General features: G+C 41.2%; 1 protein-coding gene and 1 pseudogene across 2 annotated transcripts in view; one reads left to right on the plus strand and one right to left on the minus strand.

Annotated features, from left to right (window-relative positions):
• Window positions 1-4,035: 4,035 nt before the first annotated feature.
• Window positions 4,036-5,798, minus strand: LOC311128793 (ADP-ribosylhydrolase ARH1-like; annotated as a pseudogene). The gene is made up of 3 exons: window positions 5,783-5,798; window positions 4,872-5,165; window positions 4,036-4,771 (listed from the first exon to the last, which is right to left on the minus strand). The product of its transcript is annotated as an ADP-ribosylhydrolase ARH1-like (transcript).
• A 738-nt stretch (window positions 5,799-6,536) lies between these two features.
• Window positions 6,537-19,732, plus strand: part of LOC311128794 (rho GTPase-activating protein 15-like) — a 69,203-nt gene continuing 56,007 nt past the window's right edge. Inside the window, exons 1-5 of the mRNA XM_084161029.1 lie at window positions 6,537-6,589; window positions 7,769-7,943; window positions 10,766-10,831; window positions 11,088-11,237; window positions 16,419-16,508. Coding sequence (XP_084017155.1) covers window positions 6,576-6,589; window positions 7,769-7,943; window positions 10,766-10,831; window positions 11,088-11,237; window positions 16,419-16,508 — 495 coding nt within the window. The 5' untranslated portion in view covers window positions 6,537-6,575. The remainder of the gene's footprint in view (window positions 6,590-7,768; window positions 7,944-10,765; window positions 10,832-11,087; window positions 11,238-16,418; window positions 16,509-19,732) is intronic.

Genomic DNA, 19,732 nt, shown 5'->3' on the forward strand with positions numbered 1-19,732 from the left:
AGTGTTGCTTGCCTCGAAGTGAGCATAGAAGTGGTTTAGCTCGTCTGGTAGGCTTGTGTCACTCGGCAGCTCGCGGCTGCGCTTCCCTTTGTAGTCTGTAATAGTTTTCAAGCCCTGCCACATCCGACGAGCGTTAGAGCTGGTGTAGTACGATTCAATCTTAGTCCTGCATTGACTCTTTGCCTGTTTGATGGTTTGTCGGAGGGCATAGCGGGATTTCTTATAAGCGTCCGGGTTAGAGTCCGGTTCCTTGAAAGCGGCAGCTCTACCCTTTAGCTCAGTGCGGATGTTGCCTGTAATTCATGGCTTCTGGTTGGGGTATGTACGTATGGTCACTGTGGGGATGACGTCATCGATGCAGTTATTGATGAAGCCAGTGACTGATGTGGTGTACTCCTCAATGCTATCTGAAGAATCCCGGAACATGTTCCAGTCTGTGCTAGCAAAACAGTCCTGTGGCTTAGCATCTGCGTCATCTGACCACTTTTTTATTAACCGAGTCACTGGTGCTTCCTGCTTTAGTTTTTGCTTATAAGCAGGAATCAGGAGGATAGAGTTATGGTCAGATTTGCCAAATGGAGGGCGAGGGAGAGCTTTGTATGCGTCTCTGTGTGTGGAGTAAAGGTGGTCTAGATTTTTTTTTTTTCTGGTTGCACATTTAACATGCTGGTAGAAATCAGGTAGAACGGATTTAAGTTTCCCTGCATTAAAGACCCCGGCCACTAGGACCGCTGCCTCTGGATGAGCATTTTCCTGTTTACTTATGGCCTTATACAGCTCATTGAGTGCAATATTAATGTCAGCATTGGTTTGTGGTGGTAAATAGACAGCTATGAAAAATATAGATGAAAACTCTCTTGGTAAATAGTGTGGTCTTCAGCTTATCATAAGATACTCTACCTCAGGCGAGCAAAACCTCGAGACTTCCTTAGTATTTGATTTTGTGCACCAGCTGTTGTTTACAAATATACACAGACCACCACCCCTTTTCTTACCAGAGTCAGCCGTTCCCATCCTGCCGATGTAGCGTATATCCCGTTAGCTGTATGTTGTCCATGTCGTCATTCAGCCACGACTCGGTGAAACATAAGATATTACAGTTTTTAATGTCCCGTTGGTAGGATAACCATAATCATAGGTAATCTAATTTATTTTCAAATGATTGAACATTGGCTAATAGGATTGATGGAAGAGGCAGTTTACTCGCTCGCCGTCGGATCCTTACAAGGCACCCCGATCTACGTCCACAATATCTCTGTCTCTTTCTCCTGGAATGACAGGGATTTGGGCCTTGTCGGGTGTCTGTAGGATATCCTTCGGGTCCGACTCGTTGTAGAAAACATTTTCGTCCAATACGAGGTGAGTAATCGCTGTCCTGATATCCAGAAGCTCTTTTTGGTTATAAGAGACGATGGCAGAAACATTATATACATAATAAATTACAAATAACGCGAAAAAACACACCTAAAATAGTACAATTGATTAGAGGGCTGTAAAATAAAATGTGTGTGTCTACGTGTGTGTGTGTGTGTGTCTACGTGTGTGTGTGTGTGTGTGTGTCTATGTCAGAAATGACAAAATACTACCCCTGTATTAACCCATAATGGTCAGGTGTGTGTTGTTGACATGAAATGCGGTGGAACATTTGTCAGGTTGTCTATCCAGTTTGTCTTCAAAAACAAGACTAACACCTTAACAATTTTTCTCATTTTTCCATGACATAGGCAGTAGCGGCGCTTGGGTAACATCACTGTGGAAGCCAGACAAAAAGCCATATTACAACCTGTGTTGTGATAATTGCGTTGTTTGCTCTGTAACCTGTTAGTTCACATGCCTTGACACCGTGATATATAGGCCTAAGGCCGAGACAATAAGAAGACACAGTGTCAGAATCAATTCAACCACACCTTTGTTTCATCACAAAACCGGCGCGCAACCTCAGTCCTGTGAAGTAACAAACAGCTACATGACCTACAGAATGGTCAAGCAAGTCAATGTTTCCAACATTTTTGGACCACTAAACAACTATTGATTTAGAACCACAGAGAGTTACCGCAAGTCGCAAAGAAAACAGGAGCTGCCTCCACTATTCCAGCACCATTTCAACTTCAACATTTCACATCATCAAATCACCTATGCTTAGTCTAATACAGTGACAACTAAAAGATACCAAAAACAATTTAGTCCAATCAACGTAAGCTAAATATGATGTGGCTGTCCATGGTTATGATTTCTCTGTGTGTGTTCATGCAAGTAGATTATTTATTTTTTACTCACCCTACTTGTAAAGAAACGCCAATGCCATCCTCCTCTCTTTCATGTTGATGAAACGGTCTATCACTCATACAGTACACGCTTTTATTTTGGATTGTCCTAGGCTACCTGGCTAAAATGCTAACTTCCTTTCATGGGCAATGTTAGCTGGTAAACATTAGCCTTCTACATCTAGCTACATCCTCTCAGGTCAGGGGCACAAAGTATGCATTTATGGGTGGATCAGAATCGCCGTTATAATCATTGGCAGTACTGAGAATTAAGTAAAACCACAAGTCTAAATCCCTATCCCCATCCATGGCTAAATTAGGAAAGGGCCCATTTTTGCTAGCTAGCTAGCCACAGGAGGACAACAACACAACAAGATGCAACAATTCAAGTTGTTTCTGTCAATGACGTATTCCTCTCGATGTGATATGATTGGAGTGGAGCCAAATTGAAACTGGCTTCCCTTGACACTTTATTTTGTTGCGCCAGGACTATTCACAGTTGAGCTCGCTCAGTTTAGCTCAACGCTGATTGGCTAACATTTTACTCTTTTTTTTATCAATGGAGGCCAAATGCTCACTGGCTTCACTTGCATTCAATGCTACGGGGGGCAACAATGTCATGTTTTTTTGACCAGACATCATCAGATAGATGGCCTATACATACAGAGACAGAGGTGCGCTGTTTCGTTCGCTCAGATGCTTTCTCCAGTGAGATACATTCAGCCTGTTGCGAATTGAAGGAAATTAATGAAACACAGAGAGATGAAAGTAAAAGAATGTGAGGTAGCCTGGCATCCCTTGGCATCCATGAATACATGCTACTGGGCATAGGCTACTCTTAAGTTATCAGCAGACAGGAACGTGTACTTAAAGTTCCAATGCAGCCGTTTTTCTCTCAATATCAAATCATTTCTGGGTAACAATTAAATACCTTACTGAGATTGTTTTCAATTAAAATGGTCAAAAAGAAACAAAAATTGCTTCTTAGCAAAGACCAATTTCTCAAGCTAGAATTTTGCTAGGACTGTTTGGGAGTTGTCTGAGTGAGGAGGGGGAAAACTGAAAACTAGCAGGCCAAAACTCCAACCCACCAATACAGGGTGAAATTTCAGGCGGTCTTTTCAAACATCTCTTACATTAAAAGGGCATTATCATAATTTGTACAATATCACAGTAATATTCCAACCTCATAGTGTGGAAATATACTGAGAGAGAGAGAGAGAGACAGAGAGAGAGAGACAGACAGACAGAGAGAGAGAGAGAGAGAGAGAGAGAGAGAGAGAGAGAGAGAGAGAGAGAGAGAGAGAGAGAGAGAGAGAGAGAGAGAGAGAGGGAGAGATTTGTTAAGTCACACTGCCACCCTCTGGTCACCACTGTACTTGCAGTCCTCATGTTGAAGACGTTCACAATAACATCAGTCTAATCTGAAATAAAACAAACACTTTTCACACTCTGCCATAGCAGCATTATGTATGTTAGTGACGGATTGATTATAGGCTGGATTATTTATTTTTTATTGCCTTAAGAGAAGATGTTTTTCATTTAAGAGCAAATTCTATAGCTGCTAATGTCTCCATCTTCTGGTCAGTAGTTGAACTGCAGCTTGAGATTATCAGTATTCTCTTACTAACATTTCCAGATCCAGTCATATTATTTAAAACAAATCAAATACAAATCAAGGGATAAAAAAATGTAAACATACAAAAAAATAAAAGTAGCTCAAATTGCTGTAATGGAGTTCACCTTTAACCATCTATTGGTTTACTTTGCATCACTCTCTCTCAGCACCAAGAGGGTTTCTCCTGAGCTCGTATAGCTGCTGCCCGAGCCTGGCTCGCCTGTCACGGTACTCCAGCCTGTGGTAGTTGATCTCTGGCACTCCTCTGAAGCTGAACGGTGCGCCCAACCAGGCAACAGCGATTGCGGACGTGGAGTCGCTGTCCCCACCGTAGAAGAAGCCGTGATTGGCCAACTCAACCCTGGAGTCGCCTGCTTTTAGGAGGGCGTCGTAAGCTATCATGGGAGCATCGTGCCCACTGGTGCCACACATACGCTGGAAATGTACCTCCCTCTCCTTCACTCCGTAGCGCTCTGGGAACTGGGGTTTGCTCTTCCCATTCAGAATGCCTCTCTTTTCTAAATAGGCTGAGTCCCAAAAACAAGATTAGTCAGAAGCAGGTGAAGCTTACACATAATTCTACATTGTAAACCCAGGTAGTTAGAAAATGTTGTGTAAACAAACGGGACAATCTCATGGGAATATGTCTAATGGGGCCTGTGGGGTGGTGGTGGTTCAGACGCCCACTCTCCACACTGACTGCTATCAGCAGGTGCTCCTACTCAAGGTCGGGGAAGTGCAGGCCAATACACATGGTCCTCATGGCTGACCCACACCCTCCACCCCTCTTGTAGAAGGGAATCTTAATGCCCCTCTCAGTTCTCCGTTTGTGCCTGGCAACGCCGTCAATGCAGGTGATGCCTACAGCGGAGAGAGAGGGAGTATAATTCTTGCATTGAAGGGAGATCAACATGTTTGTTTAAGTGTGCCGTGCTCCAGCGTGCAGAAACATTGCCACTGCTGTTAACACTATTGAGTGTCCTGTTTACATTGTGACAACAAGACATGACACACTTCAGAAAGGACTCCCCCTCCCCCTTCCCCACCTTGACCAGGGCTTCAGCTGTAGCCAGGTACATGACGGTGTCATCACTAACAGGGAAGTCTTTGGCATCCAGCTTCTCTAGACTTCCTATCTTCTGCACTTCCTCATGGATGAGCGCTCCATCATTCTCAAACTCCCAGTTGCAATTGGTTGTAGCCAAGGGCGTCTCCTGCTCCGCTCAGCACCACTCTGGCCTCGTACCTCTGTTCCAGGGGGACCTCCTCTGAAATGGTGAGATCTGGTTGGAATGATGGTAGTAGTGGTGGTGGTGTTCAATTACTTCTGTTAAAGATTTCATTAGACCATTGACTAATTGTATGTTGCATTGGATGAAAGAAATACCTATTTATTTAAAATACAGAAAAAAGTTCACAATACCTTTTTAGGCTGTTAAGATGAGATAAGAGACACAGTCCCATATGTGAGTCACTGAACCCTCAATGGTCAATTCAGGAAGACACAACGTCACAGGATGTTAAGGTATGAATTGTACTGTGTAGAATCACAGAACACACAATATAAGTTGAGCTTGCGCTGTCAATGGCTCCCTTGTACTGGTGGTAGATCTTATAGGCTTATATAGGTGGAACTTGAGCGTATGTTCCCTTCATGTAATTCTATACCTTCGATTTTGCCTTCTCAGTCTCCATCCTTTCTCAGCTCACACGAGTTATGACAAACATTTCCTGGGTTGAAGGCCAATGGGATTGCGATTGTGAAGTTGCAATTGCCCCATCTGCTGGAGGTAAATGGGAAATTCATTGCTCTTTTCACGATCGTACACTTTACTCACTGTCTATTCCCCACTTTATGTGCTGTATAAAACCTTTACAGGTTGTTGTGTTATCGCTGGACCAAGGATGGCGCCCATGAACACCACAGTTTGAAATATACAGTAAAATAGTTAATTGTTCATTAAAAAAGTATCTCAGGGGTGAATCACCCAGACCACAGGAAAACCCCAAGATGATGTCATTCCCTGATTCAACCAATGTCATCAACAAACAATTGTTTTGAGGCCCAGTAATACTTCTGATAACGTTACCAAGTTAGTTTACATCTTTTGGGAAATATCTTGATGTAAAGTGTAAACCATTTATATTGTGTATCTACATATTGGTGATGGAAGTATGGTGCTCCCTTGTAAAAACAATCTATCTAAAATCACTGTAACCAAATGGAATTTCAGTTAGGACAACATTAACTGCAGTGGAACTCAGACATGCACCACTAACTTTCAAACTGCACTTTTGGCAAGGGAGATATTTTGGAACAAGCTGTTACTAAAAACAGGTGGAAAAAACAACTCGTAAGCCAACTCTCTGCTGCAGGAGGTCATTAAATCCTGATCTACCCTGTTCTCAGATTGTGTGACGGACAGATCTCTCATCTACGCGTGTTATCAATTTGTATTCAGTTCTGAAGTTGAAGTTTCAGTCAGACTATTGCTGTGCAAGTGGCATCTTTCAGGAAGTGGGGACCCGGGCCTGTGACGCATAAAAGACATTCACATCAAATGTGGAGCAGCAGTGAAAGACATGGTGGTTTGACTACACCACGTGATGAAACCTACTTCCTCTAAATGTAAGACTTGCATTCTTTCTCTCTCTTTCACTTTGTGTGATCTGAGGATTGATTTGATAGAAGGATGGCGGGGACGAGGTAAGACAGATACGATTCTAGTGGGTTTGGATGGAGTGGTTTTGCAAATTGAAGGATGCTGTTATTGTTGTTTAATCACTCTTAAAAGTATTTGGAGATTTAGTGGGGGCCATTGGTGACTTCTAGAGATGTAACACCTGGGCAATGGAATCAGGAGCCTGGGCCCTCACTTACTATATGCGGCTGGTCGGTGGAAAGTTGTTGATGCATGTGTTATTATGCGTAATTCTGTTATTCTTGAGTATTATAGTCCCGAATCGTTATGACATAGTAGATGTTGTTCAGGACTACCCTGTCTATGTGCATTTAAAACAGGAAATAATTAGAATTGGTGGTTGAAACATTTTGAATTTCTGAAAATATTTGCATTTTTTTGTCTCTTTCTTTTCTAAACTGAAGCTTAGTATTTTCCTAACTTGTTAAACTCACTCACAATCAACAGATCTGTGATATCACTAAAACTGCATCCATTATCCTTTCTGTCAATTGACATTTCTGCACTGTAAATCTTTACCGCATAAGCCTCATAACAATATGACAATCTTTATTACTATGGTCATGTCTACGGCATTGTTAATGTTGTAATCAACAATGCAGAGAGAAGTTAGGGTCTATGCAAACCATCAGTATACACAGCTGTTGATTTCTTAATCTGTTCACTTTTTTGGGTGTGGAGGTTGAGATTTGCTTCCTGTTGGGAGACACATTGTGCAACGTTTCTAAAAACCACACAATTGGTTTAAAACCCAACAATAAACTACTATGTGACCTTGCTGGATGAGCCTTGGTATTTAGATTGAACATAGATTTTTTTTCCGTTGGTAGACTGTTTATTATTTGCAAGAATCCCAAACTTGAACAGACTGAGTTTTTCCTGCTCATCGACAGACACATTACAGCAAGAAGGATTGATGAGAGAACCAGTACAGGAAGTAAGGCTAACGTCCTCAAGCTTAGACTACACTTCTTGCAGTGTCTGCCCTTAAATGTTCCTAATTTCCTGGACATTACTACTAAACCAAATGAATCAATTAATTCACCAACAGCAAAAACAGCACTTTAACTGCCTTCTGTGAAGTATTTTACATCCATTGATTTATTTGAAATCGTATCAATCGGATAATACTTATTTTTGAACAATATTTTAATCTGAACATATTTTCTCCTCCTTTTGACCAGAATCACCAATCTTCAGAGTGTAGGGAAACAGCAGCCTCTGATTCTGCCCCACCAGGTGACCGGAGCGGCACCGGGTACGGTCCAGATGCGCATCAAGAGCTCTCAGTGCAGTGGGGAACGGCTGAGTCAAACCAAGTCCATGGTCCTGCAGGACCCCGACCTGCCTCCCAAACCTGTAAGTATAGGACACGTGCACATAGAGATACACATGCACACATTCACACACACACACACACACACACACACACACACACACACACACACACACACACACACACACTGCTCACTTATTATACAATTTTATAGCATATTTTGGATTGAATGTTGTTTGACATTTGGTGAACCATGTTTACATAAATTCCAATAATTATGATTATAGTATTTATAAACCGTTGTCTCACATTAGGTGATTATCATTTGCTTAATTGCGCTGAGCTCTGTTTAACTGAGCACTTCCCAGTGGGAAAATCAGGGTAAAGATAAAACAGATGATGCAATTACAAAATGAGCAATCTGGTGCAGCATATTTGGAATAATGTAGTTACCATGTTGACAATGAACTGGACATAACCCCAACCATTTACTCTTTCCCATAAGCAGGTGTGGGGCCGGTTGACACCTCTATTTAGCATAGTGGTTAATGACCGTATCATAATAATAGTGGTTCATGACCGTATCATAGTGGTTCATGACCGTATCACAGTGGTTCATGACTGTATCATAGTGGTTCATGACCGTATCATAGTGGTTCATGACCATATCATAGTGGTTCGTGACCGTATCATAGTGGTTCAGGGCCGTATCATAGTGGTTCATTACTATCTCATAGTGGTTAATGACCGTATCATAGTGGTTCATGACCGTATCATAGTGGTTCATGACCGTATCATAGTGGTTCATGACCGTATCATAGTGGTTCATGACCATATCATAGTGGTTCATGACTGTATCATAGTGGTTCATGACCGTATCATAGTGGTTCATGACCATATCATAGGGGTTCATGACCGTATCATAGTGGTTCATGACCGTATCATAGTGGTTCATGACCATATCATAGTGGTTCATTACTGTATCATAGTGGTTCATGACCGTATCATAGCGGTTCATGACTGTATCATAGTGGTTCATGACCATATCATAGTGGTTCATGACTGTATCATAGTGGTTCATGACCGTATCATAGTGGTTCATGACTGTATCATAGTGGTTCATGACCATATCATAGTGGTTCATGACCGTATCATAGTGGTTCATGACTGTATCATAGTGGTTCATGACTGTATCACAGTGGTTCATGACCGTATCATAGTGGTTCATGACCGTATCATAGCGGTTCATCTGTCTATGTATTGGCTGGAATAATATAGCTGCACATTTAGTTTAAAACAGGCCAATGTAACCTTCAGTCAGTCTCAGTTTCTAACATGTATTTTAAACCTTCATAGAGTTTATTAATAATTGACAGCAAACTGAATTACTCAGATGATCACAGCCGTGAGGCCACGTCTTGATGTTTTGTTGCGTTGCTTGTTTGCTAATTATGCAGAAGATACTTGTTTGTGAGACGCCTCGTACTGCAATAACACAGTTTGTCCAGAGGGCAGAGTAGAGGTACAAAAGCTACTGCAGATAATGAACCAGATCCTACAGACTACAAACATGGTCACTAACACCTCCCAACAAACACAGCTCAGAGCACAGAACGTTATAGTGTTGCTCTAACATTACATCAGTGTTCCAGTGTTCCAGTGTAGAATGTTATTCTGATTACAGCTGTACTAGTTTTCATTACATTCATTACACAGAGGATCACATCTAGCAAACATCAAAATGAATGCTGTTTGTTGCTATCATGTATTAGTGTGTGTTTGTAGAGAGCAGAGTAATTGTTTCTTGACCTCCTTCAATGTATTGCCATATGTGTTAAACCCAGCCGGAACGTGTCCTCCTCCACCCTCCTACACTGTGATTAATGAGAGATTATAAACTAGGTGGTTCCCGCCCTGAATGATGATTGGCTGACAGCCGTGGTGTATCAGACCGTATACCACGGGTATGATAAAACATTTATTTTTACTGCTCTAATTACATTGGTAACCAGTTTATATTAGCAATAAGGCACCTCAGGGGTTTGTGGTATATGTCCAATATAGCACGGCTAAGGGCTGTGACCAGGCACTCCGCGTTGCGTCGTGCTTAAAGAACAGCCCTTAGCCGTGGTATATTGACCATATACCACAACCCCTTGGGCCTTATTGCTTAAATATAGCAGCCAAAAATAGGCAGAACCAGTCGCAGTGAATAAAGGACTCATTAGGGGTTTGGAGTGTGGGAGCAGACCTATCCTTATTGGGATTCCTATAAGACAGTCATTTGAACAGTAGAGGGCAGGGCAGCACCGCGCTGAGGGATAAAACTCAATACCAAACGGTACATACTGTGTTTCTATAGCAACCAGGGTGACTATTACAGAACACTGGTTCAACTATGTATAAGCTCAACCTTTTCTGAGATACCTTTGTTGTAACTACAACTTTTACTACTCTGCTAGTTTAATCTCTCGTTAATCAATAAACGTGCTCTATTAATGTCCATGTTGGTCTTTTGGAATGAGTGTTTCCATTGCTGTTATCGTGATATGAATTATCATGGTCTGATTGTGATTAGCACTGGGTTGTGTGAGTTGTTTATCGGTTGTCGCAGTGTGAGGTCCCATCTCATTAACCACACACACTACTGTCAGAGACTCTGTAGGTATTTATGATGTAGATGTTAAACATGTTAACACATCGATGAGACATTCACACATGTAACCATACTCTGTTTGTATTATATTGCATAATCTTAATAGCTGTTAAATACAATTTGGAATACATGGACTCTTCACAATACCTGTATTATTTTAATTTCACCGACAATGGGGCCACAATCAAGCAACAGTTGTGATTTGAAGTCAGCTCCTCTCCACTGTTTCCTCTGTTTCTCTGTCTGTAGATCTCTCGTCACCGGAGGAACCAGTCTCAGCATAACATCGGTGGAGCTGGAGCCTTAGAGACTCCTGTGAGCATGACAGACCACCATAATGAACTGTCAGGATGTATGGAAACATATGGACAGAAATCTGTTATTATACCGTACTAATTATTGTTCACTGTAAATATGTTTCTGTACTTTTCATTCAGCAGGCCTATTTTACTTAAAATAAGTACATTTATTTGGTTGATACTGATAAAATAGCATGTGTCTGATTGGAATATTTATGTCACATTCATTGATAATATCTGTTAAAGGATAAATGTTACATCTTGCATTTCAGGTTGTTTTGAAAGGTGAACATTTGAATAAAGCCAAAATATCCGATGGAGGCAAAAAACTGAGGAAGAATTGGACTTCAACTTGGGTAGTCCTGGACACAGATAAACTTCTGTTTTATAAAGATAGCAAGCAAGAAGCCCTGACGAATTTGGTAGGTTTTTGCAAGATACACACCCACACCCACACTCTCTCTCTCTCTCTCTCTCTCTCTCTCTCTCTCTCTCTCTCTCTCTCTCTCTCTCTCTCTCTCTCTCTCTCTCTCTCTCTCTCTCTCTCTCTCTCTCTCTCTCTCTCTCTCTCTCTCTCTCTCTCTCTCTCTCTCTCTCTCTCTCTCTCTCTCTTACACAAACACAGTAAAGTAAAATGTGATGGTTCAGCAAAGTAGAAAGTGATAGTTCTGTAAAGTAAAAAGTGATGGTTCAGTAAAGTAGAAAGTGATGGTTCAGTAAAGTACAAAGTGATGGTTCAGTAAAGTACAAAGTGATGGTTCAGTAAAGTAAAAAGTGATGATTGAGTAAAGTAAAAAGTGATGGTTCAGTAAAGTAAAAAGTGACAACAATAGGTTGGGTTATAACCAGCTAAATATGAGGGGGCAATGTTCAATTACAGCCTCAAAAATGAACTTTCTGAGGCATTGCCTATAAGCATTATGAGTGCACATGTTGAGTGAACACATGCTATGTGCATTTTAATTTGTGTTTTCTTTTATTTTCATATTTCTTAAACTAGCAAATTAACTTTAGCTTTGATCCCATGGACTAGAACCCACCCCATCTAAATGCAATGAGCAACTGTTTACCCCCTTGTGAGGAGGACTGTATATAGCGTGCGTGTGTGTGTGTGTGTTTGTGTGTGTGTGTATGTGTGTGTGTGTGTGTGTGTGTGTGTGTGTGTGTGAGTGTGTGTGTGTGTGTGTGTGTGTGTGTGTGTGTGTGTGTGTGTGTGTGTGAGTGTGAGTGTGTGTGTGTGTGTGTGTGTGTGTGTGTGTGTGTGTGTGTGTGTGTGTGTGTGTGTGTGTGTGTGTGTGTGTGTGTGTGTGTACGTGCATGTGTGCATGTGTGTCTGTGTCTGTCTATGTGTGTAGTATGTGACTTTAATCCACCCAGATATATACAGTGGGGGAAAAAAGTATTTAGTCAGCCACCAATTGTGCAAGTTCTCCCACTTAAAAAGATGAGAGAGGCCTGTTATTTTCATCATAGGTACACGTCAACTATGACAGACAAATTGAGAAAAAAAATTCCAGAAAATCACATTGTAGGATTTTTAATGAATTTATTTGCAAATTATGGTGGAAAATAAGTATTTGGTCACCTACAAACAAGCAAGATTTCTGGCTCTCACAGACCTGTAACTTCTTCTTTAAGAGGCTCATCTGTCCTCCACTCGTTACCTGTATTAATGGCACCTGTTTGAACTTGTTATCAGTATAAAAGACACCTGTCCACAACCTCAAACAGTCACACTCCAAACTCCACTATGGCCAAGACCAAAGAGCTGTCAAAGGACACCAGAAACAAAATTGTAGACCTGCACCAGGCTGGGAAGACTGAATCTGCAATAGGTAAGCAGCTTGGTTTTAAGAAATCAACTGTGGGAGGAATTATTAGGAAATGGAAGACATACAAGACCACTGATAATCTCCCTCGATCTGGGGCTCCACGCAACATCTTACCCCGTGGGGTCAAAATGATCACAAGAACGGTGAGCAAAAATCCCAGAACCACACGTGGGGACCTAGTGAATGACCTGCAGAGAGCTGGGACCAAAGTAACAAAGCCTACCATCAGTAACACACTACGCCGCCAGGGACTCAAATCCTGCAGTGCCAGACGTGTCCCCCTGCTTAAGCCAGTACATGTCCAGGCCCGTCTGAAGTTTGCTAGAGTGCATTTGGATGATCCAGAAGAGGATTGGGAGAATGTCTTATGGTCAGATGAAACCAAAATAGAACTTTTTGGTCAAAACTCAAAGAATGCTGAGTTGCATCCAAAGAACACCATACCTACTGTGAAGCATGGGGGTGGAAACATCATGCTTTGGGGCTGTTTTTCTGCAAAGGGACCAGGACGACTGATCCATGTAAAGGAAAGAATGAATGGGGCCATGTATCGTGAGATTTTGAGTGAAAACCTCCTTCCATCAGCAAGGGCATTGAAGATGAAAGGTGGCTGGGTCTTTCAGCATGACAATGATCCCAAACACACCGCCCGGGCAACGAAGGAGTGGCTTCGTAAGAAGCATTTCAAGGTCCTGGAGTGGCCTAGCCAGTCTCCAGATCTCAACCCCATAGAAAATCTTTGGAGGGAGTTGAAAGTCCGTGTTGCCCAGCGACAGCCCCAAAACATCACTGCTCTAGAGGAGATCTGCATGGAGGAATGGGCCAAAAAACCAGCAACAGTGTGTGAAAACCTTGTGAAGACTTACAGAAAACGTTTGACCTGTGTCATTGCCAACAAAGGGTATATAACAAAGTATTGAGAAACTTTTGTTATTGACCAAATACTTATTTTCCACCATCATTTGCAAATAAATTCATTAAAAATCCTACAATGTGTTTTTCTGGATTTTTTTTTCTAATTTTGTCTGTCATAGTTGACGTGTACCTATGATGAAAATTACAGGCCTCTCTCATCTTTTTAAGTGGGAGAACTTGCACAATTGGTGGCTGACTAAATACTTTTTTTCCCCACTGTATATATATATATATAGAGAGAGAGAGAGAGAGAGAGAGAGAGAGAGAGAGAGAGAGAGAGAGAGAGAGAGAGAGAGAGAGAGAGAGAGAGAGAGAGATGTAGGAGAGAGAGAAAGAGAAAGAGAGAGGGCGTGGGTGGGGGGAGTCTAAAATGAGCTTGCCATGCTTTTTAATGAAGCTCCGAGGACTTAATCAAAGCCCTCTCCCTTACTGAGCCCCACCAGTGCAACGTTCTGTCATACTCTCCCATTCCAATGGTTCATTATGGGCAAGAGAGGCATTTCCACATAGATTGACATATCTCCCCCTTTTCCGATGAAAAACGTTTCTAAATAGTGGGTACGGTGGAGGGCGTTTGTTTTCATAATTTCATAATTTGGTTTATCTTTGTTTTAGAGTAGAATAAACAGCGTATTAATCTCTTGTGTTATCAATTGGTCGCTGTGGACAGTATTTAGGTTTTGCTCTGAACATACACAATGTTGTCATCATCATACAAACTCAGGATATGATCTCACCTGCAACGTGTACATAGTTCTGTAAGGAGAGTTATTTATTGAGTAGAAACAAGAACGCTCAAATCATCCAACTAAAACAAGTGTAGTTTACTATGACTGAGGCAGGTACTGGAAGTCAAATATCACCTCATTTGTCCAATACTGTACCTGTCAGCCATGATAGTTCAATGAGTCTTCAGGGTTCAGTCAATTCGAAGCTGGTCATGTGGGATCTCAGTGAGCATCTTTCATTCGCCTAAAATGGCTTGGTTACTGTTGGTTGTACAATGTACTGGAATACTACATTGTAATATTATTGCAGAATGTTCTTATCGTCTTAATTTTCTACTGCATCTCGCTATGATTTCACCAGGTTTTAGATTGTTTCAATTTGCTGAGACCACTGAAGGGAATTATATCTAAATGAGTTCCCATGCCTTTTACACCGATTAGTTGTTGTTTGAAAAGCAACATATATATATATTTTTTCTAAATCACATTCTCTCTGCCTGAAAATTATACCATTCCTATTTTGATATGGTTACACACTGCTTCTATAATTCCATAAAGGATATGAATAAGATATTAAAGGTTAGAACTAGATGGTAATTTCCCATGAAGAAAATTCCATGAAGTGGGACTTGCTTTAACTCTTTACAAGTATTTTTGTGGTAGTGGAAGACGTTTAAAATGTTTTACTTAAGCCAAGAAGTTAAATATAGTCAAAATTGTATTTAGTAAAATAATTTGTCTGTTTACTTTGATAGACTACACTATCAACCTTATTACTTTGTATTGTGGGGCAGTTACATAACATATTTTTATCACAAATAACTACATTCAGACTAGCCTACAACACTTTTATACACTCTCCTACTAGAATACCACAGTATACTGTATGACAACTGGAATAATAGACTGCAGAAGACAAGGAGGCATTGTTGAAGTTTAAAATAAAAATAAAAAACATTAGTTTTATTCAAAGCGTTTATCCAACCATACATTAATGTCTTAATCAACAGATAAAGCTGTTAAAAGAAAGTTATGACTGGATAGATAAATAAATAGGATAGATTAATAAATGGATAGATAAATAAAGTAAGGCTACAGGGATGGAAGACATAATGATGGAGGGATAAAACAATGTTAAGTTGGACTGATTGGTATGATAAAGGAATGAATGTATGGTTGAAGGTGTGGATTGTGTGTGTGATATTCTCTGATATTCAGATTTGAATAGCAGAGAAGTGGACCAAGGTGCCATACCCTTTAAGTGTTTGTCTACGACGTGTTATTGAAAAAAGTGGTCAAGGTAGCTGATTAGTGTCAAAAGTCACAATGTTCACTCATTATCTCATGCTTAGAATGTGCTCCCCCTTTGTTATAATTTGAAAGTTCTGAAAAGTTCCATGGCAGTTAATTCAACAGCGGGAAGTTAGCTAAATTAGTTGACGTGGTTACTAAAACAGCTGTACCTCGTGATTGGTAGTAGATATTTCTGTTCTTAATTCAGATTTGAATAGCAGAGAAGTAGACCAAGGTGGCATACCATCTTATGTTTTTGTCTACGTTGTTGGGAAAAGTGGTCAAAACAGCAGTTCTTTATAAAAAGTTACAGAAAATGTTGATGTGGTCCCTTAAACAGCTGTAACGTTTGATCGGTACCAGATAATTATGTTGTTATTGAATGAAGAAGGACAAAAAGAAAGATAAAAAAATGTATCGTAAGCACAGTATTCCAGACCAGTCTGTACATTTTAAAGTCTGAATGGCGTTTCTAGCTTCAACGGTGTAAGAGGAGTAGCGTGCAGATGAATAATAAGAAGTATGATGAAGATTTAAAGTTGGAACTTTTGCTTCGCAAGTGCCATCTAATACTAGAGAATGTACAGCACATGCACATTCTCATCTTAATGGGAATCAGAATATATGTCTCTGCTCTTGGGCAGATTGCTTCCGTTTGTTCATTAATCGTGATTCATATGAAATATCTGGCCAAGATAGTGATAGCTATACCCTGTTTGAAAACATGCCTTTTGATATTTCTCCATAATGATGGTGCTTTTATCCCATTCATAACAGAGCAGTGAAACTACTTACTACTAACCGCCTCTCCCCTCTGCCTCTGATCCCTCTGTAGAAGCCTGGATGCAGTCCTGATGGGATGGATCTCTGTGGGGCTGTGGCTGAATGGACAACAGAGAAGTCCAGCCGGAAGAACGTGCTTCAGGTGCGGCCATTTAGTTTATATGTGAAGAGGATCAAAGTAGTTTACTATAAGACTGAGCAGCTTGCAGATTGTCTGTTTTGGTTGTTGAGGATGGGATGTTCTTGGGTGCACTCATTCCCTTATGATTTATACAGATAATATACTAAATTTCTTAAGACATTAGATACATTTTCATGAGTCTTTGAGTCAACCACCTGATCAGAAAATATATTTGCATTTAGTCAGATTGCATTTGAAGGTGATGTTAGGCCAACGTCTTATGTTTCCACAAAACCAATGTTTAGGAAATTAAACTCTTAAAACTTCACAGTGCTATCTTCTTATTGCCTTTTGAAGATGATCTTTTGATAAAGGCTTAAGGCAGGAAAGCAAACTGATGATCAATTCATTGGCAGTGGCAACGCAAGTTTTCATGGGGGAAAAAACAACGGGGGGGGGGGGGGTAACAACGGGGGGGGGGGCGTACTGATAACAGGAGAAAAGGAAGAGCAGATTTCCTCAAACGCTTCATCACTTCATCGCTGCTGGTCGCCCCAAAATCTCAACGCAGTGAAGATTAAAACGGGAATTACAGCATAATCTTAAATAATCCAAGTGCTGTGGACAGAAAAGGGCTTGTAATGCCGGCTCAAATCTATTCTGAGGTCTGACAACATTGTCAATCAACACTAGGATTAAAGTTAAAATGAGCACGGAAAGTTACTGTTAATTTTGCACCAATCCAGAGACTGATTTATAATCCAAGAAATACCTCACAAAGATATGCCTGTCAGATGGGTAGATGCAGTGAAAAAAATTGAATATACATTTGTTTATTTTTTCACTTACATCTCTGCTCCCGTATCCCTGTCTCCCAGAGAGATTCCTATTTCCTAAGATATTTAATGGACTATGACAACATCATTGCTCTTTTGAACCAAGTAAGCTAAGGGCCAGTTTACAGACTTGATAAATGTGGCACTGTTGCAAATGGTGACCTCAAAAAGTCATTCACTTCATGTAGATTTAATATGGAGGTGTTCAGTCAGAGTTTACTTTCTAAGACCTCAGTGCGTACCATCTGTTTCCTCCGACGTAGCGTTTCAGATCAGCGACATGACTGCCGCGGAAAACCTGTTCTTCCAAGAGGAAGTCATGGGTAAAAGGATAGAGGAGAGCTGGAATTGACCCTTTAAGGCAGAGGTTCCCAAACTTTGTCACTCAGGCCCCCCTTTCAGCATTGGGGAACATTTCGCCGCCCACATCTATTTCTATGTGCACAAGCACTGTTCATGACACAAACTGTTCACACCCCTCTTGTAGGCGGAGAGAACATTTTGCAAGTTTAAAGCTTATTTCCTGCAATTCTAACACATTTTGTCATGGGGTGCAGGAAAAAGAAAGTAAAATTTAGTCGTTGATGGAAATGGTTTGGAAATAGGTGTTCATGTTATTTATCTACCCAGTTTATGCGTTCCCTTTTTTTCTTTCTTTTTGTCATTGTGGAGGAGTGACACGGTTGGTGATACACAGGTCCTTTTAGACAGATGTTCCTCAGCCTTCCCCTCACCTCCTCACTCATCAAAATCAACACCTGTGTTTAGGAATGAGGGACAGTGGTTACTCCACACTCCAGCTTAGTGACACACTTGGTGAATAACCCTCATATGGTCTCCACATATGAGATTCTTCAAACAATACCAAAGTTCCCGTCTGGTGCAGGGTTTTATCACTAACACAGCCAGGGTTGACTAAGTGAAATGTAACTTTGCAGAAACACAGAGAGGGGAGCTCTGCTCTTTGTATTTGGACACCTGAGGGAGCCCCGTATATCTTGTCATGCTCACTGAAATAATGTATACACTAGCACAGTTAGAAACCAGAGGAAACTGTTGTCAGTTCTTGTGACATCACATGAGGATTGACAGGAAATACACGTATCTGACTGCAATATGAGATAAGTCATTGTTCGTCACCTTATGATACAGTGAGGGAAAAAAATATTTGATCCCCTGCTGATTTTGTACGTTTGCCCACTGACAAAGAAATGATCAGTCTATACTTTTAATGGTAGGTTTATTTGAACAGTGAGAGACAGAATAACAACAAAAATATCCAGAAAAATGCATGTCAAAAATGTTATAAATTGATTTGTATTTTAATGAGGGAAATAAGTATTTGCCCCCCCTCTCTGGCTCCCAGATGTATTTTATACAGGTAACGAGCTGAGATTAGGAGCACACTCTTAAAGGGAGTGCTCATAATCTCAGCTTGTTACCTGTATAAAAGACACCTGTCCACAGAAGCAATCAATCAATCAGATTCCAAACTCTCCACCATGGCCAAGACCAAAGAGCTCTCCAAGGATGTCAGGGACTAGATTGTAGACCTACACAAGGCTGGAATGGGCTACAAGACCATCGCCAAGCAGCTTGGTGAGAAGGTGACAACAGTTGGTGTGATTATTCGCAAATGGAAGAAACACAAAAGTACGGTCAATCTCCCTCGGCCTGGGGCTCCATGCAAGATCTCACCTCGTGGAGTTACAATGATCATGAGAATGGTGAGGAATCAGCCCAGAACTACACGGGAGGATATTGTCAATGATCTCAAGGCAGCTGGGACCATAGTCACCAAAAAAACAATTGGTAACACATTACGCCGTGAAGGACTGAAATCCTGCAATACCCCCAAGGTCCCCCTGCTCAAGAAAACACATATACAGGGCCGTCTGAAGTTTGCCAATGAACATCTGAATGATTCAAAGGAGAACTGGGTGAAAGTGTTGTGGTCAGATGAGACTAAAATCGCGCTCTTTGGCATCAACTCAACTTGCCGTGTTTGGAGGAGGAGGAATGCTGCCTATGACCCCAAGAACACCATCCCCACCGTCAAACATGGAGGTGGAAACATTATGCTTTGGGGGTGTTTTTCTGCTAAGGGGACAGGACAACTTCACCACATCAAAGAGACGATGGACTGGGCCATGTACCGTCAAATCTTGGGTGAGAACCTCCTTCCCTCAGCCAGGGCACTGAAAATGGGTCGTGGATGGGTATTCCAGCATGACAATGAACCAAAACACACGGCCAAGGCAACAAAGGAGTGGCTCAAGAAGAGGCACATTAAGCTCCTGGAGTGGCCTAGCCAGTCTCCGGACCTTAATCCCATAGAAAATATGTGGAGGGAGCTGAAGGTTTGTGTTGCCAAACGTCAGGCTCGAAACCTTAATGACTTGGAGAAGA

Source organism: Coregonus lavaretus (genome assembly GCF_964263955.1).
Source record: "Coregonus lavaretus genome assembly, chromosome: 5".
Taxonomy (NCBI): domain Eukaryota; kingdom Metazoa; phylum Chordata; class Actinopteri; order Salmoniformes; family Salmonidae; genus Coregonus; species Coregonus lavaretus.